General features: G+C 30.5%; 2 protein-coding genes across 4 annotated transcripts; both read right to left on the minus strand.

Annotated features, from left to right (window-relative positions):
* Positions 1 to 1,257: 1,257 nt before the first annotated feature.
* On the minus strand, positions 1,258 to 3,484 carry LOC107911243 (homeobox-leucine zipper protein ATHB-40). The gene is made up of 3 exons (XM_016839116.2): positions 3,317 to 3,484; positions 2,864 to 3,174; positions 1,258 to 1,565 (listed from the first exon to the last, which is right to left on the minus strand). The coding sequence occupies exons 1-3, from the start codon at positions 3,393 to 3,395 to the stop codon at positions 1,335 to 1,337; spliced, it is 621 nt and encodes a 206-aa protein (XP_016694605.1). The 5' UTR covers positions 3,396 to 3,484; the 3' UTR covers positions 1,258 to 1,334.
* An 11,245-nt stretch (positions 3,485 to 14,729) lies between these two features.
* LOC107912004 (NEDD8-conjugating enzyme Ubc12) lies at positions 14,730 to 17,026 on the minus strand. Of its 3 annotated transcripts, none has more exons than XM_016840033.2 (6): positions 16,584 to 17,026; positions 15,871 to 15,984; positions 15,561 to 15,669; positions 15,367 to 15,445; positions 15,159 to 15,275; positions 14,730 to 15,078 (listed from the first exon to the last, which is right to left on the minus strand). In XM_016840033.2, exons 2-6 carry the CDS (start codon positions 15,977 to 15,979, stop codon positions 14,941 to 14,943), a joined length of 552 nt encoding a protein of 183 aa, XP_016695522.1. In that variant the 5' UTR covers positions 15,980 to 15,984; positions 16,584 to 17,026; the 3' UTR covers positions 14,730 to 14,940. The 3 variants fall into 3 exon arrangements, with proteins under 3 accessions (XP_016695522.1, XP_040961510.1, XP_040961511.1); XM_041105576.1 differs by having other exon boundaries at positions 16,574 to 16,878; XM_041105577.1 differs by lacking the exon at positions 16,584 to 17,026 and adding an exon at positions 16,084 to 16,579.
* Between the last annotated feature and the right edge of the window lie 4,451 nt (positions 17,027 to 21,477).

Genomic DNA, 21,477 nt, shown 5'->3' on the forward strand with positions numbered 1-21,477 from the left:
CTCGAACTCACATCCTCCTAATTTTGAATGATGTATTTAAATGATCTACTTGCTTAATTAACAATCTCTCTCTCAATATATTATTTTAAGGGTAAATTATCAAAATAGTCAATTTTGTTTACTTCATATTACATATTAATTAGTCACTGATGTTTGAAATGTTACATTTTAGTCACTGAGTCGTTAATTACCATTAACGGTGTAACAATTAGTTGACATAGCACGTTAAATCATCATTTCAAACAAAATTTTTTAGGTTAAATTATACAATTGATCCCCATATTCTTTTGTTTTGAACAATTTAATTTTTTCTTTTATGTTCTTTTTACCCTTTTTTTCTTTATTTTCTATTCTCTTCTACTTCTCCCTTTGTTTTCCTTCCTTCTCCATCTCTTTTAACATAGTTTTTTTATGTTTTTCATTTGTTAAAACTAGTCTCTATACTTTTATTTTTTTTGAACAATTTAATTTTTTTCTTTTTTTCCTTTATTTTCCTTTTCTTATTTCCTTTTAGTTTTAACAAATGAAAAATATAAAAAAATTACGTTAAAAAGAGATGGAGAAGGGAGGAAACAAGAGGAAGAAGCATAAGAGAATGAAAAAGAAAAAGAAAAAAAAGTTAAAAGAACATAAAAGCAAAAAATTAAATTGCTCAAAAAAATATGGGGATCAATTGTATAATTTAACCTAAAATTTTTGGTTGAAATGATGATTTAACGTGTTACATCAACTTACCGTTACACCGTTAACGGAAACTAACGGCTTAGTAACTAAAATATTACAATACGTTAACGCAAGTGACTAAAACATAATATTTTAAACAAAAGTGATTAAAAGATAACCCGAGGTAAATAAAACTGACTATTTTGATAGTTTACTCTTATTTTAAACTATTCATATAAAATGGACGTTCCATAAAATAATTTATTGTATAGGTAGTCAATATTATCTAATAAAATTTTATTTTTCAAGCAAAAAAGAATGTAGTCTATATTAAACTATTATATAAAAAACAAAATAATTTGTCATCATGTTGGACACAAATTCAAACTGTGTTACCTTTTCTCCTACTCTAATATTATATAAAAAATAATGAAACACAAAAATATAGCTATGGAAAATTATGAAACTGTAGGACCAAAACGGGTAAGGTCTTAGGTTTGAGTTAATTTACCTGACTCAACCCTCGTAATAGTTACTGATTAGTAATTAATAACAATTTAAAAAAGAAAATTGGGGTCAACAATAAAGCATGAGTTGAGAAAGAGAAAGGAGTAATTTGCACTAGATGTCATAATTATGTACAAATACTAAAGATGAACCTGCTACTTAATTTACATATACATATTCATCCACTCCATGCCAGGGATATTATTGTAACTATTCTCTGCTATGTAGAAAACATTATCATATCCTTCTAATCCAAATTCACCTAAAAAAGGTGTATCCATGGCTTCCATTGTCAGAGATGAGCTTGGGCTATTACTCGAACCCCTATCTACTCGCTCCCCTAGCCGTTGGATTTCCTTCTTTGCTTCACAAAGTTTCTCTTTAAGCTTCGTAACCTACAATTAAATATATACATACATATGTGACATTATGAATTTATATTCTATAGAACTAAATTAAAATTATTAAAAACTCGTAACGAGTCTCCAAGTGGGCCTTGGCTAAGCCCAACCTCAGCCACCTCAAACATGGCCGTACGGACCCTTGTCGTCTTACGAGGTGGCAGTTTTCTGTTCACTGTTCATTGGCAAGATTTTGACGCCTAACAACATGGCATGGATTTCTTCGAGCCCAGAGCTCATGCACGTTCTAAAATGGATCACTTTTTTTTTTTTCAAAAGGATGAAGGTTTAAAAAAAGGGCAGACATTTGCTTCATTAATTTTATTTTTTTTCAGACCAACAATTAATCAGTTTATTTAAAAAAATTAACTAAGTTTTAAAAATGTTAATCTATACTTCTTATAAAAAAATAGTGAATCTACATATATATATTTATATATAAGGAAGGAAGGTCTGCATGATACTTTTCTAAGTTTTATTTTGTTCTCTTTCTAACCATGATAAAATAATGGTTAAATTTAAATGTTAATCTCTTTGTCATATTTTTGAGATTTAATTATTATATTTTAATTTAATATAATTTAATTATCTACTTTTACAATGCACTGGATAGTTTAAATAATATTCATCTTTAACTATTCCAATTAAAATGATGACATGAATTTTTATTAAAAAAAGATTGTTAACACAAAAGAATAAGTCAGAATAGATATTTAAAAAAAAATCAGCCCAACATTACTACTTAGGGTAATGATAATATTTCAAAAGTGCAAGATTGAAATTATGTTAAATCGAATTATAAATAATAAAACCTAAATTTAAATCTAATAGAGATACCATCACTGTGAATTTAACTTAAAACAATGTAAGCCGAAGCATGTGGGGATAAAAAAAAAAAAAGCTCTCACCGTAATTTTTTTAAAATAAAATAAAACGGTTCCATGTTGAATAAAATATTACTTTTTTACTGTAAAAAGAAACAATACTAACAATAAAAAACGAAAACATATTATTTCCAAAAAAAAAAAAAAAGAAAACATATTTGTCGACCCCATGAGACCCTGAGGAAAAGAATGTGCAGAAGACAACACCCTGATAATATAATTAGCTTCTGTTTGGTTCCCGGGAAACCAGAATAGAAAATTAAAAAAAAAAAAAGGGGATGAATTTGTATTTCAAGTTTAGACATCCAACTAAACTTAATCAATTAATCACGTAACCTTAAACATGGTCTTTTTAGATGACTTTGAATTATTTTCCTTAGTGAAACTAAAAGAGAGAGAGATTTATACCTCGGATTCAAGGCGACATTTCTCAAGAACAACTTCGTCATGGTCAGACTTCAACTTGCTAAACCCTTCCTCGAGCTTCTTGTTCTTCCAACGAGCTCGTCTGTTTTGGAACCAAACAGCAACCTGACGAGGATCCAGTCCCAGTTCGGAAGCAAGCCTGTCTTTCCTTTCAGACTCAAGTTTATGTTCATTGCCAAAATGATGTTCAAGAAGATCAACTTGTTCTTGGCTGAGCTTCCTTTTTTTAGTCATTGAAAGGTTGTTTTCTCCTCCTTTGTTCTTATTCCGCCGCCGTCGAGGCTTTGATTCCGCTGCTCATCACCAAAAGAAACTCCGGTTAACTTAACCTACAACTTTCAATTACGTATCGTACACAAATATTTTCAAACTTTTTACGTGCATAATGCATTTGAGTATAAAATATAATTATTTCAAAAGAAGTAAACAAAATACCTTGTTGTGGTGCAACTTGAGGGTATCCACCAAGATATATTTGGGAGATAAGAGCCATTTGATCTTCAAGTTTATTCATTTGATCTCTTTGTTTTGTTTTTGTTTTTGAATTTAGTAATGGGTGATGAATGCAAGGAAGTAAGGCTGTTTATTTATAGGGTTGAGTAGGAGTTAAGCAGTTTGTTTTAGTTTACTTTTAAAAGACCTTTAATAAAAAATTGGACTTACTTGTGCAATGAAATAACATCAATGCCCTTCATGTGTTACAATTTGGTATAATTAATGGGAGACAAAATATAATAATAACAATAATAAAATGAAATGTGACATCTAAATTATATGATAGAACTAACCCATCTTGTTCACATATTCGACTTCCTTTTTGATATTTTAATAGTAAAGTTTTTAAACCTCATAACACTGTTACAGCGCACATCTCGCAGTACTATTAAAGCACATGTCTCCTTGTCATTTTCAAATTATACTGTAAGAGAGTTTTTGCACTTAATATAATAATTTTTTTATTGAATTAAATATATAGAATGAAATTAAAAAGACCGAAATTAACATACAATTTTTTTTTTATAAAGAAAATGACAGTAACCTAACCCTATTTTTGCTTCTTTCAAATTCCAGTAGATTCTTTTAATTGATTGTGATCCCCCAGATGAAACTAGGTTTTGGGGGTAGGGTTTCCTAGGTAATTAATTAAGACAAAAGTTGAAGCTTGATGATGCTGGTGGAGATGGTGACTGGTGAGTTGGAAATTGAATTTTTTTTTTTAAGTGTTTAGGGATCAGAACCTGACCCACCTTGAAGTCAATACACAATGAATGGCCTTGGATTTTTTGATGCAAGTCACCTTTGTTGTCCAATTAGGTAGGGGTATTTTCATCCATGCCTGTTATATCAGCCGAGCCATATTCTCCTTGCCTTAGCCAATAACCATAGTTATTCACTAGATGTTCCCAAAAAAATATTATCCCTTCGTTAACATTGTTGATGTTACATATGTGGATGTCACATAATTATATAATGAATTTTTTAAATTTTAAAAAATTCAAAAAAAATTAAAAATTAAAAAAATTAAATAATTGTTAATGTGACATACACATAAATTGTCATGTGAATGTCATATAAGCAAAGTTAACAAATGTTGACTTTTCCATCAATTTTGAGGTGATTTAATAAATATTGCAAGTTCAAAGGCTAAAATAAGCGAAAAAATAAATGGAGGACTAAAAGGACTTTTTTTTGTAAAGTTGGAGTTGCCAAATAAGACATTTTCCCAAAAAGAGATATCATTTTGATTCTTGAGTTTGATTTAATGTTTAATTTGATATATGAGTTTTTTTTGTCTTAATTTGTTATCTATATTTAACTTCAATGTTCAATTTAATATCAAAACCATATATAAAAATATGAATTATCAATATGTAGGGTGTGTGAAATATTCTCATACTTGATTAATCTATGTTTTTTTTGTCGATGAATTCTATTAATCTATCATCGATCACGTTTCCATATATCGTCATTGATGACGTCTTCAAGTGATTACTATTGCAATGCATTTCCATGTGGTTTTCTGTTTTTTTTTCTTATTAGTTTATATAAAAAATTTGAGATGTTTATAAATATAAATTTTGTGATATTCGAGCATGTAATATGAAAAAGATGAAAAGGCATTACATGCAAGAGTTTTTGGACAATTTAGGAAAAAAATAAAAAATATTGATGGTTTGAAGACCACTTCACTTAAAAGATGTAATATGTTTGTTATCTCTGTTGTTTTATATTTGACTTTGAGCTTAATTACACTTAATTCTGTAATGAAAAATAACGCCGCATTTCTAAAATCTATTAAAATCGAAATATTTGGATTTTTTATATTTTATTTTATTTTATATGATGTAAAATAAATCGAATATATTTTAAATAAATTGATTTTTATTTATATGTTTGAAAATAGTCTATTTTCTTAAAATAAATCAAAAAATTTAAACCCAAAATTAATATAAAAAACTAAATTATTATTAAAGGTTCAAAAAATGCAGATATATGATTGAATTAAACTAAAATTTCTTAAGAAATAGTTATTAAATATATTTATATAAAAAATTATTTTATGATATAATTATCATTTTTCTTTTCACGTCATTTATACATAATAAAATTTCTAAGTCATCATCTTTACAGCTCCATCAAACTTTTTCCATCGTTATATTCCCTACAAACCCAACATCAAATTTATCTAACATTTCCGAGTAAAAATTATATCTAGCACTTTTATTTTAATGGGGCTGAAAATTTGAAATGAAAAATATTTTAATTTTTTATTTTATTCGATAATGTTGGATAAATTTGATGGTAGATTTACAATAAATATTGGGATGGAAACAGCATAATAAATTACTTTGAAATTGTATAAATAAGATGAAAAGAATAATAATATGGTTTTTTTTAATTGGTAAGTATCATAAATGATATGGAGGAATATCCATAAAAAGGGGTGTGTGGAATGTGGAGTGTGTAGATGAGAGAGGAGTGGTGGTGGGAATCTAATATGGGTCACTCACACTGTAGCCATTCAAGTTAATAAGAAAAGACCCAATATCAGACAAACCAAGATAAAGTGTTTTTGAGAGAGGCAAAGGGTGACAAAGTCTGCTTTACGTGGCTTTGGAACGCACATGGGTGCCTCTCTTACATTTAAATTCGTGTCACCACCCCAACTAAAGCACCTCTTCTCGAGAGGGACCACCTCTCTTTTATATTATCTTATTTAAAATAAAAACATGCATATATAAAAATTTATATTTAATTTATCTAATATTCGAAAGATACTTAAAATGATGAATTGATATGAGTTATTTATTAGATACAGACGTAGGCAGTTTTCTAACCTGCCACCAATGAGGACTTTCATCTGTTTTACATTTTCATATTCGCCATGCACCCGAGCCGCCATACCCATAGCTCAATTGTCAATAGCTATCGATTTAATCAATATAGCCCTCCTCTCATTCATGCATTATAAAGCAGAAGCTTGATTTTGATTCTCTAAAACCTCATCACCCAGAAACGCCATTACAATAAATGGAATTTTCGGGAAAAAAAAGGAAGATAACTTTAGGTGCATGTTGCTCATTTATCTTTTTTCATTATATACCTTATCTAAACGAATCCCCTTACACATTTCATAAGGAAAATGCTTTCGGCTTTGTATCCATTAAAGCAAATTCAGAAACAACTTAGGTGTCGACCATTGATGCACAACTACTAATGTTTGTCGAAATAAAGTATGTGTATGTATATATATGTCAGTATTGGGTCCCTTTGGAGCGCAAATGGGATTAGATTTGTCGATGTTGGAAAGGGTATGTCGATGAATGATAAGGTTGTCTGTCGAGAAAGCATTGATTGGGGGATTTTGATATTCACGAGTTAAGTCATTGGATCAGATAAAGCCCTTCTGTTTTTTATTTTTACTATATACATTGGTTTCTTATTTGTTAAGTGAAAAAAAAGGGTTTCTTCATCTTAAAACAAGCTGGTGATTATTTTAAGCAATATATATAATATGTATATAATTTGCAAACCAAGGTTAAACTTGGATTAAGCAAAGCCGAAAGATGGTCAGAATAGGATAAGGATGAAACATTGTCATAATAAGAGAGAAGGTGAGGTTACATGTACGGATTTAAAATTTTATATTATTAGATTATGAATTTATAAATTATTCTAAAAGTAGATCATGTGATATTTTTAAAAGTAAAAGAAAAAGTATTTATATATTTTTTAAAAAATTGTAATTATGTGGCATGATTTGGTTCCCTCAATATCTTAATTTACTCATACTTTCTAGAGTTTATATATTTAATACACTGGAACTATATAATTATACATTCAACCAGATCATGCCTCTTCAAATAATAATTCAAAAATCTATATTATTATTTAAGTTTTTAACTGAATTAATATCACGAGTTAATTGGACACCAGTTTAATTAGGGAATAATTAAAATAAGTTATATTATTTAGATGTACTTTAGTAATTTTACTAAAAAAAATTAATATATATACAGTAGGATTTGAACTCACATAAATTGTATTAGTAAAGACTTTAATTTACCACTAAACTAGAGATGAATACCAAAAGTATACATGAATTATGGTTTAATGTGCAACTGTATAGTGAATTTTGATTTGATCCAATTCTTGTAAATTATTAACACAATTATTGATATAACATCATTTTATATTTATATATTGCATACGTAAATAATTATATTTACCTAATATAAAAATAAATTGATGTACTTATTTCTTTAAATGTGTATGATTAAATCAAACTTAAAGTTTCAAGTATACATTTGAGCCACAATTAGAGTTTCATGTGTATAATTGCACCAAATTAAAGTTCATGTATGCAATTTCACATTAAATCAAAGTTCATGTATAATTTTTAGATTTATCCCATAAAACTTTATCTTGATAGTTTTCTACATTTTAATTTTATTACTCACACTTTATTACCTTAATCAACTGGATATATATGTAATATTGTTGATTGAATTGATATCATAAGTTAACTCGACACCGACTCAAGATTGATTACAACACCATGATAAACAATTGTATTCATTTAATATTCTTAACTTGATGTATTTATGTGTCTTAATTTTTTTCTCATTTTAATATCGTACGTATTTCATGTATCTTTACTAATTAGTTTCAAACCATATGTGTCATTTTATTTAGATTTTTTTTAATTGGGGGGATGTGGTTGCTTGGGATCGAACCCATTTGGATGTTATTTTTAAACACACATTTATATTATAAATTGATGGTTTTCGCACTCATATGCATGTGATAGGATTTATAGTAAATATTAAGAATTTTATTTATATTAATTTCTAGTACATCAAATACAAATATATTTTTCAAATGGATTAGCTTATTATTATCTACGAAAATAGATTATTTAAGAAAAATTATTGAATAAACAAAATTAAAATATTTAAAAGAAAAAAGAAAGGTTAGGCTAATGAAGGGCGATGCGCATGGGATGGGAAGGGAAGGATTCCATTGTATGCTTTTTGAGTTGTTTAATAATCATTTAAACCCTAAATAATGAAGTGAAACTGTTTACATTAATGCTTGTCATGTTTCTCCCGACATTTCCAACTCTTGTTTCCCCATATTCCAACTTTCATTACATGCTAACCAGCTATGGGCAACTAGATTTTACAATCTTTTTTTTCCATTTCTTAACTAATTAAACCTTAGTTTATAATAACCCTAAAGAATTAGATCTTATAGTTTCAAAACTTGAAGAGAATATGCAGTGGTCCATTCCCTCTGGTCTCTTGTTTTCATACAGGTATATATTTTACTCTCTTTTTTCCAGGCTTAAATGTATTAAAGCTCCATCAATATTTTACTCTTAACACTTTTTCAACTGTACATTCTCTTTTGTTTTCAACAAATGTTTAGAAAAAATAATAGATTTCCTTCTTCCCATCCAATATTTTAAGCTATTATTTAATAGTAAAATAGTTTTGTTTATACATTTCCTTCCTCGCTCTTTCCTTTGGTATATTGACAATTTTGGATTAGTTTTTAGAGACCGTGGTGCCATCGGATTAGTGTGAGCGCTTATCAATGTCCATCTTTTGTTTTTGTTTTAATAAAGTCAAATTTGTTTGTGTTGTATATGACAGAAACAGTACACTTCCATGTTTCCCTCTTCCCATACTAGAAATCCCCTTAACGCCTTGTCTTATAAGGTCTCTTGCACATGTCTCAGTTCAATGCACCAAATTAAATAAAATTCAGGCCATTAGATTCCTTTTTAATTTACCCTACGTTTTCAAACAAACCCTTGAATCGTGCCTACATTTAAGCCATCATCTAAGTAGGGTTATGAATTTTTTTAAAACTTGTACAACATAGTAATTTTATTGTAAAAACGTAGTACAATGCCTTTGTCCCTCATTGGGTTCGTGGTGTCAAGACGAGAGCGCGTGTGGCATGTTAAAAAGAAAAAAAAAGGAGAGAAGATAATTAACCCATTAACTAAAGAAACCTAAACCACAAAATACACATATATAATGAAAGCTAAGGCAAACCCTTGGCCTGTCATTTTCACTTTCTTTAAAGTCTACACAAAAAAACATTAGATAAAGTAAGGATTATATTCCCCATGTTTAAAAGCAACAAATCTTTAAAAACAGCTAGGTTTATATCTTTTGGAGGGGGGTATTTAATAATGATTAAAAGATTCCACATTACTCGATTCACTCCTTAATTAAATCCCATAATTTATTACCCAACATTTAAAATAAAATCGTACAAAAATGAAACGTGTATGGAGGACAAGTGGATTTGTGGCAACGTTTGGTCCATGTTAGTGAATATATATATTTTGTTCCCAAACTTTTACGAATCCCAAGCTGTCTTTGTTTCCCTTGATCAATGGATGCCCCCCTCCCCCTCTCTCTTGCTTGGTCACATGATAACCATTTATTCACTTAGACTCAAATATAAAGGTAAATTATTTTACATATTTAAATCATATTCTCATATTCATCGTGATAGTAAGGAATGGTTTTCCTGGTTTTAAGTTCGATTATGTTTGGTTAGTACGTGTTGGGCAAGGTGTGTGGTGTGGGATCGGGTAGGGAATCTGGGTATATAGTAAGAGCTAAAAGGCTGCCTTGCCTAGATTGCTCTTATCAGATGGTCCTAGATCCGAAGACAATGGTATATGGCGACCATTTTTTGTTTCAGAAATTTTGGAGCATCATTTTTGGTTGGCAAGCCCTTCACCATGGCATTGCCACCTACTTGTTATCTTTATAAGAAATTTATTTGTTTCTGATTTATGAAAAAAAAAAGAAGTTTCCCTTATATTGTGTAATTTTTTTACACCTCAAAGTTGAAAAGTTCGTATGATGTTGGGATTGAAGTGTGTTGGGGATAAAACTGTATAAGTAACGAATAAGTAAAATAATGAGAAAATTGAAAAGATTAAACATACAAATTTTACATGAAAAAAACTCTTCCGAATAAGATAAAAAACCACAGGTAAAAGGAAATTGAACTAATAAGATAAAAATACAATATGGAGAGAATCAAAACAAACAAAACTCATAACCTCAAAAAAATTCCCTTCAAATTGAAACACAAAATTATCTTTTAACTGCGTTAGTTTCTGTATTTAGGTCTAACTCACACACTAATCCTGATGGTTCTAGGGTGACTTATATAGGCTGTTACTTGGAGCCCACTTACTCTAGATACACTTTAGATACTAATTGATACAATATAATATTAAATGCTTAGGGTCTAATTAGAAAATAATCCCAAAATTGTCGTCCAAGAAATTAGTTGCATATTTTCATATCGCATCGTGACATTAGCTACTCTTCACGATGTCGTGTTATCCGACGTTGCGACGTCACTCTCTGTCTTAACTTGAAATACGAAGCATATACTTCACAAAATATTAAAATTTTATGGTTAAGTTGAACATAAAACAATATTGATATATGATGGTGATCAAAACATCAAGTAAAGAATTTTCTAAGAAAGACATTATTTTATGAGAGCATTGCACCAAAACTTGTGTATTTTATAGACCCATGTTCTAGAAAATTTACGACATTTTATAGTATTAATCTTTAAAAACTCAATAAGTTTTGCACATGAATGATTAACAGGTTGCCACAAAATGTGGATATGGTTCTTGCCTAACCAAAGAGATTAGTGGAGTAATCAATTGGATTCTTATGTCATGATTATATTATGATATTCTGATGGATTTAATCAATTTCATATATGTTATTTATGGGACGACCAACTATAGTCTCATTACAAGAAACTATGAGAACGACAAACATGCCATATCCATGGCTTACATGTTAGAACCAACAAAATCAGTGGTTAAAGGAAATTAATTAAAATTGTTTAACTTGTTGAAATACTAAACTATTAAGTTTTGGTCAAATTATCTTTAGTAGATTCGATTCAATATAAGTTGAACTTAAATTGATCCAACCTATAATACAATTGATATTTTTTATTTAAATTTTATTATAAAAATATTAATATGAAATAATTTTAAACAGTAAGTTAGTAACCATGACCTCGCCTAACCTAAATACTTTGATCCTTATAACTTTGGATATTCGATTGAGGAAAGGAAAATCTTGTGACAGACAGTATTAACGCAAATGATAGGGGCCATTTGTCTTACAGGTCTTATCATTTTTCCTACCAACATGGTTTTGGAGGCCCATTCCTCACTTTATTATGATTCAAACTCGATCCGCTGGACCCTTTCCTCTGCCCCACTCCAGCATTCAAGAAGCAAAATTCTTTTACCTGTATCATAGGCCAAGCCCAATTTAACATGCTTTGACCGACAACACTTACGTGTTTTCCAAGCTAAATCATGATTTCAAGTACGGATGAACAATACCCAAGATTTTAACTTAAATTTGTAACTTCTCACTTTTCTATGATTAATTTAGATGTCAAATTTTAAATTTTCTCTTCATTTATATAAATTTTAAATATAATTTGCATATTAAAATTAATATATACAAATAGTTTATATTATTAACTTAAATGCATTTTATGTATTATAATATTAACAAATTATCGTAAGTTATTTTATTATTTTATATTACAATTTAAAATAAACATTTATTAATATCAAAATCATAAGAATAGCATGACATCACGATAATAATGACATGAAAAAAATTTTATATGTAATTTTAATATCTAAAATATAATTTATATTCAAAAAATAATTTATATTAATTACTTAAAAAATATTTAAATTTTATATTTCATATATATATTAATAATATTAACAAATTTAAAAATCTTTTAAAATATCTTATTTTTTACTTTAGCAAGCTTATATGCAAAAAAAACACCTTAAGAAAATACCAAAATAATAATAATAATTAAGCTCTTATATTAAATTTGCAACCAATTAACTCCCTGCTAGACCTGTCCATGGGCCGGGCAGCCCGGCCCGACCCGACGGCCCGCCCGAAATATAGGAGGGTTCGGATAAAAATATAGACTCGAAATATGGGCTTGGACAAAAAAATAAGGCTCGTTTAAAAAAATGGGTCGGGCCTCGGGCACCACTTTTTTTGCCTGGGCCCAGCCCGACCAGAATATAATAAATATATATTTTTATTTTTATTTTTATTTTTTAATTTTAAAATACTTTTAAAATATTTTTATTTATTTTTAAAATAATTTTTTAATATTTATTAAAAAATAGGCCGGACCGGACCGGGCTCGGGCTTATGATATTTTTCCCGGGCCGGGCATGGGCAAAATTTCAGGCCCATATTTTGGGCCGGGCTCGCGGGCCAAAAATTTTTCTCGGGCCCGGCCCATGGACAGGTCTACTCCCTGCCGTTAATTTAAATAACCAATTATGCCTCTCTGTTAATGATTTTCGTCATTGACCACGTTCACCATTAAAATAAATTGGGAAACTAATCAATGGTAACATGTGATAGCTTATACTTTAATCTAATATTTTCTCCCCTAAAAAATTTTTAAAAAATCATTAAAAAATCAAATATTAAAAAATACTAAAAATGAAAAAATGATTTAAACTTAAAAATTTATTAAAAAAATAACATCTAATAAATTATAAAATCTAATAAATTAATAAAATAATCAGTTGGACCGATTAGATAGAAATTGGTAAGGCTATCGATCCGGAGAGCCATCGGACCAATTGACTTAGGAATCGGATGGTTTAACCGATCTTTTTTAATTTTAAATGTTTTATTTAATTGAATAGAATGAATCAATTGAATTGGCAAACTGGTGACCTGACCAGTTCGACCACCGGTCTAGTTTTGAAAATCTTGGTTAGAGTATTTCATTCTAATATATGTAAATAGTTGAATAATGGAATTTTGGTTTGATAAAAATATTTTTTTAAAAATCAGTTCAACCGCTCGATTCTCAGGTCAACTGGTTTAATGGCTTTCTCCAGACTTGTACCCTTGCCAATCTCAAGCTAATAAGTGCAGTTAAAGTTTTTATGAACTTTCTTTTGTAATTTTTAAAAATTTATAGCAATTTTAATATTTTAATTATATTTTAATTTATTATTATTTTTAAAGAATTCTAATACTTTTTTATTTTAAATGAGTTTTCTTAATTATATATATTTATAATGTATTAGATTTTTTTATGTTCGTATAATATTTATAAGTTTTATAATTTTTAATACCTTTTTATAAGTTTAATAAGATTATATAAATTTTAATATTTTTTAAATATATATTTTAATTTTCTATTTTTATGATTTTTAATATTTTTATGAAAAAAATTAGATTAAACCATAAGCTGTCACGTGTCACTATATGATTGATCCATCAAGTTATTTCAACAATGAATGTGGTCAATGACAGAAATCATTAGCGAAATGGTTTAATTGGTTATTTTAACTAATTGCAGGAGCTTAACTGGATGAGCATTTAATACAAAGGCTTAATTGTCTTTCTTTTTTTTTTTGCATTTTCTTAATTTTTTTGATTAAACACATAAATTCTTAAATCAAACTTTCAAATAGGAATGGCAACGAGGTGGATTTTTTCCTGTCCCGACTCCGACCCGAAGCTTGACCAATCCGCCTCAACTCCACCCAACCTTGATTCTTAAGAAAAAAATTCGTTTTGAACTCAAACTCGAAATTTTATAGAGGATCTAATTCCGCCCAATCTGATCCGACCCAAATTTATTTGTTTATTTTTTTAATTTTGAAGCAAATAAGATTATATATTTTAACTATTTTATTTTTATTTTGAAGCAAGTTCAATTTTTTTGAGTTTAAACTTAAAAGTTTAATATATTTATTTATATATGAAATTGAAAGAAAAAATTAATATATGTACATATATTAAGAGCATTTTTATAAATATCTCAAAACGAGATAGATTTACTTCAAACCCGATCTCGACCGAATTATTTTTCTAATTTCATCCAACCCGATCTACCCCGAACTAAATTTTTCAAAAAAAAAAATCCGATCCACACAGATCAGGTAGAGGCTGAACCCATCGGATTCAAAATTTTTTGTCATCCTTACTTCCAAAAAAACACTTTTAGCCTTAAATCGCCCAATCCAAACCAGAAATAACTTTATCCCGAAAAAACTAAAACATGAAATTACCTGAACTCAAAAAAAATCCCAATCCATTGTTCAACAAGCACATCGGATATCATATCATAAATAAAGATAGGTGCAAGAAACAAAGACAACATCTTGATTTTCAGATTGAGAGGCATTAAGGAAGAATATTATATTCTAAGCCGGTGCATAAAATTCAGTCTATCCTAATTCCACATTTAAGATGATAAATGCCATGCCAACATACAATATAGCATTAGGAAAGCTAAAGTAAAACACAAATAGAATTTCAGCTGCTTGGTCTTGCAGAAAATATTTCCCTCAGGTTCACTGAGAAAATCAAAGGGGATGACAAAGGGTAATTTCCAGACAAATTATACAACCCACAGAAACCAACTGTCCATAACATAGTGAGTTTGCGCTTTCAGCTACATCGTAAAAGCTACATACACCGCGGGAAATAGGTTTGCCCCACATACCCACCATACATAGCCCTTTTCACATTTGATTCAAACATCTTTGGATTATCCCTCAACACTGCAGCAGCATCATGATTGAGGGGATCCTCATAATTTGGCTCCTGCACACAATATGGAAAGATTCGAGTATCAGATAGCTGAGAAATCATAGAATTGTTGCCATAAATTCACTAGGCATTACCGTGAAAAGATGGTATAATCCGTAGATTACAGTGTTTATATTTAGCACTGGTTTCCAGTCTTCACGCAAGATGTTTAAGCAAACATTTCCTTCCAAGTCAATATTTGGATGGTAGACCTTGGTTTATAACCAAAAAGCAAATAAGACCATAACATGAATGCAGTAAAGGAAAAAGAGGACTAGAAGTGAATAAGATGAGCCAGTCTACCTTGGTCTTGCATTTAACTTTTGGTGCCTCGTGCGGATAGATGGGAGAAACTTGGAAGGAGAACAAAAATGTGCCACCGCTACAAAAACGGAAGCCAGTCAGTTGAATACTTGTTTGTGTTATTAGGAAGAGAAATGAATGTATATAGAATAGCATCTCTTTCCCTGTAATTTGGAATGAAAAAAGTTCCTTACAAATAATATCCTTCATCAGGTCGAATTGAAACCTCGAAATTCATCAGGTCTTCCTTTCCATTTGGAAATGATATGGAACATGATTTAGGCAGGTTCAGCTCAGAAATGTCTGCAAGTAACATGAAGCTCACATTTACTAAGTACTAATTCAATCCTAGATCAAACACGGATCTTCTTAAACCCAGTAAAATTTCAGTGCTTGAGCAAACTACATTAACCTCATTTAACATCTCTCTCCTTCATAAAGGTAAATCAACTAGCAATACATATTTATAAACTGAATCAAATTCATTAAACAGGGCATGCAAACCTTTGTGTAAACGCAACTCCCCTGCAGATTGCTTTTTGATAGGTGATCCGCCATTTGCGTTTTCAGCAAGTTCTCTCTGCTTTTCCTTTACTTTGAACAGCCGTATCATAGCTCCTGCACAAGTATTTTAAAATTGCAAAACACACCCATTAATTTCAATAGTGGACAGCAGAATTTAAAACAAAGCCATTAATTACATCACCAAAGTATTACCATTTCAAAATCTAAAATAAACCACAAAAAACGAGATCTTGTTCTTCATAAACCCTAACTGAAAATTTTGATTAGTACCAAGTCAAAATCTAAAATAAACCCTAATAGAAAAACCTTGTTTTTGTTATATAATTTGATTTCATACTTTTTCAACTGTTGTATGCAAAAAGGAACAAAACAGAGCACTCTTTTAACCGATTTCAGAAATGGAATCAGTATCACTCAATAGAATTCGAGCAGACCACTTCTAATCTACTTTATATATAAAAAAAATCTTTTTTCTTCATCTTTGCAATATAAATTTGGAAGGGCAAAAAAGATTCAGAATTGAATTAATTTGAAACAGATCGTATTTCAAGATAAAGCTAAATGGAAACAAATAAATCTTAAAATATTAGAGCAACTTAACAGATTTAAGTAAATAAACTTAACAAACAGATGAAAATCGATTAATAGAAATGTGAAAAATAGTGTTTTGGTTTTATCAGACCGTGACGAACCTGCTCGATGAAAAGCCTGAGAGAAATTTGATGATTGTAGAATCCAAAAGAAAAAATGGAAATGAATTATGAGAGAGAGGGGGCTGCTTTGGATTTTATGGATGTGGCAATGAAAGTAGAAGAAAGAGTTGCTTTTTTTCAACGCTATATTGTGGAATGAATGAACCCTTTTTGTTTAAGAATAAAAAATCAAATTTCAAATCTATTTTTTGTTAATCCAAGTAATTTTCTTTGATATTCTCAATTTTTTGTACTTGATTTGAAGATTTTTTAATTTTTTGGGGTTCTTTTCTAAAGAATGATGAAGAATACTAAGTACCAACTAATTGCATATAAAGGTCTAATCCGAGTTTTATCTAAACCGTGTGCAGCAGCGTAGTAATAACCTTATGTCTATAGCTTCATTTATCAAGAGATGGACAATACAAGATCCTGAACAGTCACCTTCAAAAGACAAATCTTGAAAAAGTAAAAACCCATCTTTTTTTTAACTATTTAAAGTGCACAAATAGCTGCCCTGGCTTCCACATGAAAAAGGGTCCTACATTCTCTACTTCAATCAGCTTGCCGGCTAGCCCTCAATGGCTCCTTTAGATTCCCTTGTACACCTATTGCTGCTATTTTTGTATTGACGTTAAGAAAAATCGAATTTGAAAAATGTAATTAAAAATAAATTTAGAGAAAAATTAGAGTTTTATTTTTTTTAAATAAATATTTAATTGTGATATCTAAGAGTTTTTTTACAGAAATAGGTTTAAAAAATTTAGTACTGAAATAGGTTGACAGATAGATTATTTACAAAAATGATACATTTTTTGTAATGGCGCCTATCTCAGAAGTGCCAATGAATTAAAAAATATTAAATTTTTTTAATAGCGTCTATCTAATAGGCGCCAATTTATATTTTATATTAAAATTTTTTAATAAAATATAATTAATTTTTTCCCGGGTCAATGTATGACCCGGTATAATACAAAGTAGTGGTGCCTATCTTAGAGGCGCCAATGGTGGTGCCTATCTGGCAGGCGCCATTAGTTGTGCCATGTTGAGAGGCGACAATGGTCTTATTTTCCCCTATATATACCCTCGAAACACAAACATAACTTTTAGTAGAAGAACGAAAATAAGAAGGAAGGGAGAAGGAAAAAAGGAAGGAAAAAAAGAAGAAGGATAATGTATTTTGGTTTATTTCTTTTTAAATAAAATGTAGAGTCTTGTTAGTAATTTTATTATTTGAAAGTTATTTTGTTAGGTTATTAATTTTGTTAGCTTCTGAGTGAAAAATTTTGCATTAAAAATTTTATGTAATTTTTTTACATTTCGAAACTATTTTAAAAAATTTGAAATTTTTTTAACAGATTTAGTGTTGAAGATGGAGAATCAGTTTTTTGTATGCGTTTATTTCGATGGAAAAATTTTGACAACAATCGTGGAATGTATATTTGAATGTCGCAAACAAGTAGCAATAATATTTAATAGAAATATCTCGTTTGATGATATGAAGGAAAAAATTAGTGAAAAAATTTATAGACGTTGTGGGAGAATGATATCAAAAGTTTTCTACAAGTTTCCAGTTTTGACAGATCCAGTAAAATTTACCGAAATGGAACTTGTAGACAATGAAGATATGGAGACAATGGTCGCTCTTTATTGTGGGACTCGGAGCAACCAAAATGCACCGATTCAATTATTTATTGAGTTAGCTGGTGTGGAGGCAACTGAAGATCCCACTCCATTAGGTGAAGAAGATGGAGTTCAAACGTCGTGTATGGTGATTCCGGTATCGTATGTTGATAGTCAATCAACTATACACGGGATCGATATTTATCTTAATGCTGCACCCGAGACTAATGTGATTGGTGATGATGTATACTATAGTAGTGATCCTGTTGATTACGAAGTTGATAGTGAGAGTGATCCCGACGTGGATGAGGTCCCAGATGATATTGACGACGAATGCGTGAATGAGGATGGAAACGTTAACGCGTATTCAGTCGGAAACCAGATTCGTCGTATTGTGATACATAATAATCCTAGGGCACACATGTCTCGGATAGACCCCGATGCGGCACAGGCAGCTGAGTTTCCGGTGTAATGGCCCAAATTTAAGATTATCGGAACAGTGGTTTCGGGACCACAAATTCGATGAGGAAATTTTTATTTTTCTTATATTTTTATGGTCTACAATTTCACAAAATGATTTCATGAAAATTTCGTTCGAAAATTTTGACGTTTGGGCACTCAATTTAGTCAAAATGACTAAATTGTAAAAAGTGCAAAAATTGAGTTCTACATGTTAGAGGTGCCCAATTGTTATGAAACTTTAAATTGGAGGTCCTTATGTGGTAATTAGACCATTGGTAACTTGGTAGACAAAAATGGACATGAGATAAGTGAAATAGAAAATTTTTAAGTTAGGGGCAATTTGGTAATCTAGTAATAAAAGAATTAAAAAGGGAAAAAGATGGCAAAAATCACCATCTTCTTCATTAGGACGAAATCAGCAAAGGGGGAAGCCATAGTTAGGGTTTTCAAGCTTCCGAGCTCCATAGTAAGTGATCCCAAGCCCCGTTTTTAATGTTCTTTACGTTTTTGAGATCTCGGTAGCTTAATTTAGCTTATTTTAGCAATAATTTAACCTAGGGTTTTTATTTGGTGAAATACCCATAGGTGAAAAGTGTTTATTTTGATGTTTTATGATAGAATATGAAGCTAGAAATTATGTTAAACAACTTTTGCTAGCCGATTTTAAGCGAAAACGAGTAAAATGACATAATCGGTAAAAATACCTAATGTTCATAAGTACATGTTAATGTGTGAAATTGTAGACCATAAAAATATAAGAAAAATAAAATTTTCCTCATCGGATTTGTGGTCCCGAAACCACTGTTCCGATAATATTAAATTTGGGCCATTACAACTCTCCCCCATTTTAGGATTTTCGTCCTCGAAAATCTTACTAGTAAAGAGGTTTGGGTACTGTTTTCTCATTGCCTCTTCCGGTTCCCATGTCGCTTCCTCAATCCCGTGCTTTTGCCATGATACTTTCACCAAATTTATCTTTTTGTTTCTAAGCTCCTTAGTTTCTTGTGCTAATATCTTAACTGGTTCTTCATTATAAGTCATATCCGGCTAAATCTCCACTTCTGTCGAAGTAATAACATGTGAAGGATCTGACCGATATCGTCGTAGCATAGATACATGAAAAACATTATGGATTCTATCGAGTTCCGGTGGTAAAGCCAATCGATAAGCAACCGGTCCAATTCTTTCTATTATTTCATATGGTCCGATAAAATCTTGGACTCAATTTACCTTTTCGACCGAACCAGAGAACTTTCTTCCTAGGAGACACTTTTAAGAATACTTTATCACCCACCTGAAATTCAATCTCCCTTCGTTTAAGATCGGCATATGACTTCTGACGATCGGAAGCTACTTTTAGACTATCTCGAATCAGCCTTACTTTTTCGTCTGTTTCCCGGATCAAATCAACCCCGTGTATCTTCTTTTCACTGAGCTCTGTCCAATATAACGGTGTTCTACATTTTCTACCATATAAAGCTTCATATGGAGCCATTTTAATACTGGACTGATAACTGTTATTGTAAGCAAATTCAATCAAAGGTAGATACCTTTCCCAATTACCTTGAAACTCTAATAGAAAACATCGTAGCATATCTTCCAATACTTGAATTACACGCTCAGATTGGCCATCTGTCTGAGGATGAAATGCAGTACTGAAATACAACTGAGTACCCAAAGCTTCTTGCAATTTGTCCTAGAAACGAGATGTAAATCGGGGATCTCTATCTGATATAATGGAGACAGGCACTCCATGTAGTCTAACAATCTCAGATATGTACAATTCAGCCAATTTATCTAAAGAATAATCCATACGTACCGGGATAAAGTGTGCGAACTTCGTCAATCGGTCGGAAATTACCCAAATGGTATCTTTCTTCCTCGGAGATAATGGTAATCCAGATACAAAGTCCATAGTAATTCTTTCTCATTTCCATTCCGGTATAGTGATTGGCTGAAGTAACCCTGAAGGTACCTGATGTTCTGCTTTAACCTGCTGACATACTAAACATTTTGATACAAACTCGGAGATATCACGTTTCATACCTGGCCACCAATACATCTTTTTCATATCATTATACATTTTATTACTCCCTGGATGTACAGACATAGTACCACTATGGGCTTCATGTAGGATCTTCTGTATAAGCTCAGAATTCTTCGGTACACATACTCTGCCTCTGAATAATAAACAACCATCAGTCTCAATCTGAAATTCTGAATCATTACCGGACTCATAATATGCCCGTTTAGCCTGTAACTTCTCATCATTTTTCTGAGCTTCACAAATTTGTTCACGAAATATTGATTTAGCTCTCATTTCAGCTATGATTGAACCATCATCAGTCAGTGACAACCGGACATTCATATCTCGTAAAGCAAATAGAGATTTTCGGCTCAACGCATCAGCTACTACGTTAGCCTTACCCGGATGGTAATCAATAACCAAATCATAATCATTTATCAATTTAAGCCACCTACGTTGTCTCAAATTCAAATCTTTCTGTGTCATCAAATATTTTAAGCTTTTGTGACCAGTATAAATATGACATTTTTCACCATACAAATAATGCCGCCATATTTTCAATGCAAATACAATAGCAGCTAGTTCGAGATCATGTACCGGGTAGTTTCTTTCATGTGGCTTAAGTTGTCTTGAAGCATAGGCTATTACTTTATCTTCTTGCATCAAGAGACAACCTAAACCATTTAATGATGCATCACTATAAATAATAAATTCCTTACCCGATTCAGGTTGTACTAACACAGGTGCTTTCGTCAACAACTCCTTCAATCGATCAAAACTTTG

Source organism: Gossypium hirsutum, chromosome D11 (genome assembly GCF_007990345.1).
Source record: "Gossypium hirsutum isolate 1008001.06 chromosome D11, Gossypium_hirsutum_v2.1, whole genome shotgun sequence".
Lineage (NCBI taxonomy): Eukaryota > Viridiplantae > Streptophyta > Magnoliopsida > Malvales > Malvaceae > Gossypium > Gossypium hirsutum.

Coding starts and splice junctions, on each gene's coding strand:
- LOC107911243 (XM_016839116.2), bottom strand. CDS start 3,395: ATGAATAAACTTGAAGATCAAATGGCTCTTATCTCCCAAATATATCTT. Junction 3,175..3,316: donor TCAAGTTGCACCACAACAAG/GTATTTTGTTTA, acceptor GGTGATGAGCAG/CGGAATCAAAGCCTCGACGG. Junction 1,566..2,863: donor AATGTCGCCTTGAATCCGAG/GTATAAATCTCT, acceptor ATTTAATTGTAG/GTTACGAAGCTTAAAGAGAA.
- LOC107912004 (XM_016840033.2), bottom strand. CDS start 15,979: ATGATACGGCTGTTCAAAGTAAAGGAAAAGCAGAGAGAACTTGCTGAA. Junction 15,670..15,870: donor GGAGTTGCGTTTACACAAAG/GTTTGCATGCCC, acceptor TGTTACTTGCAG/ACATTTCTGAGCTGAACCTG. Junction 15,079..15,158: donor GATTATACCATCTTTTCACG/GTAATGCCTAGT, acceptor TATTGTGTGCAG/GAGCCAAATTATGAGGATCC.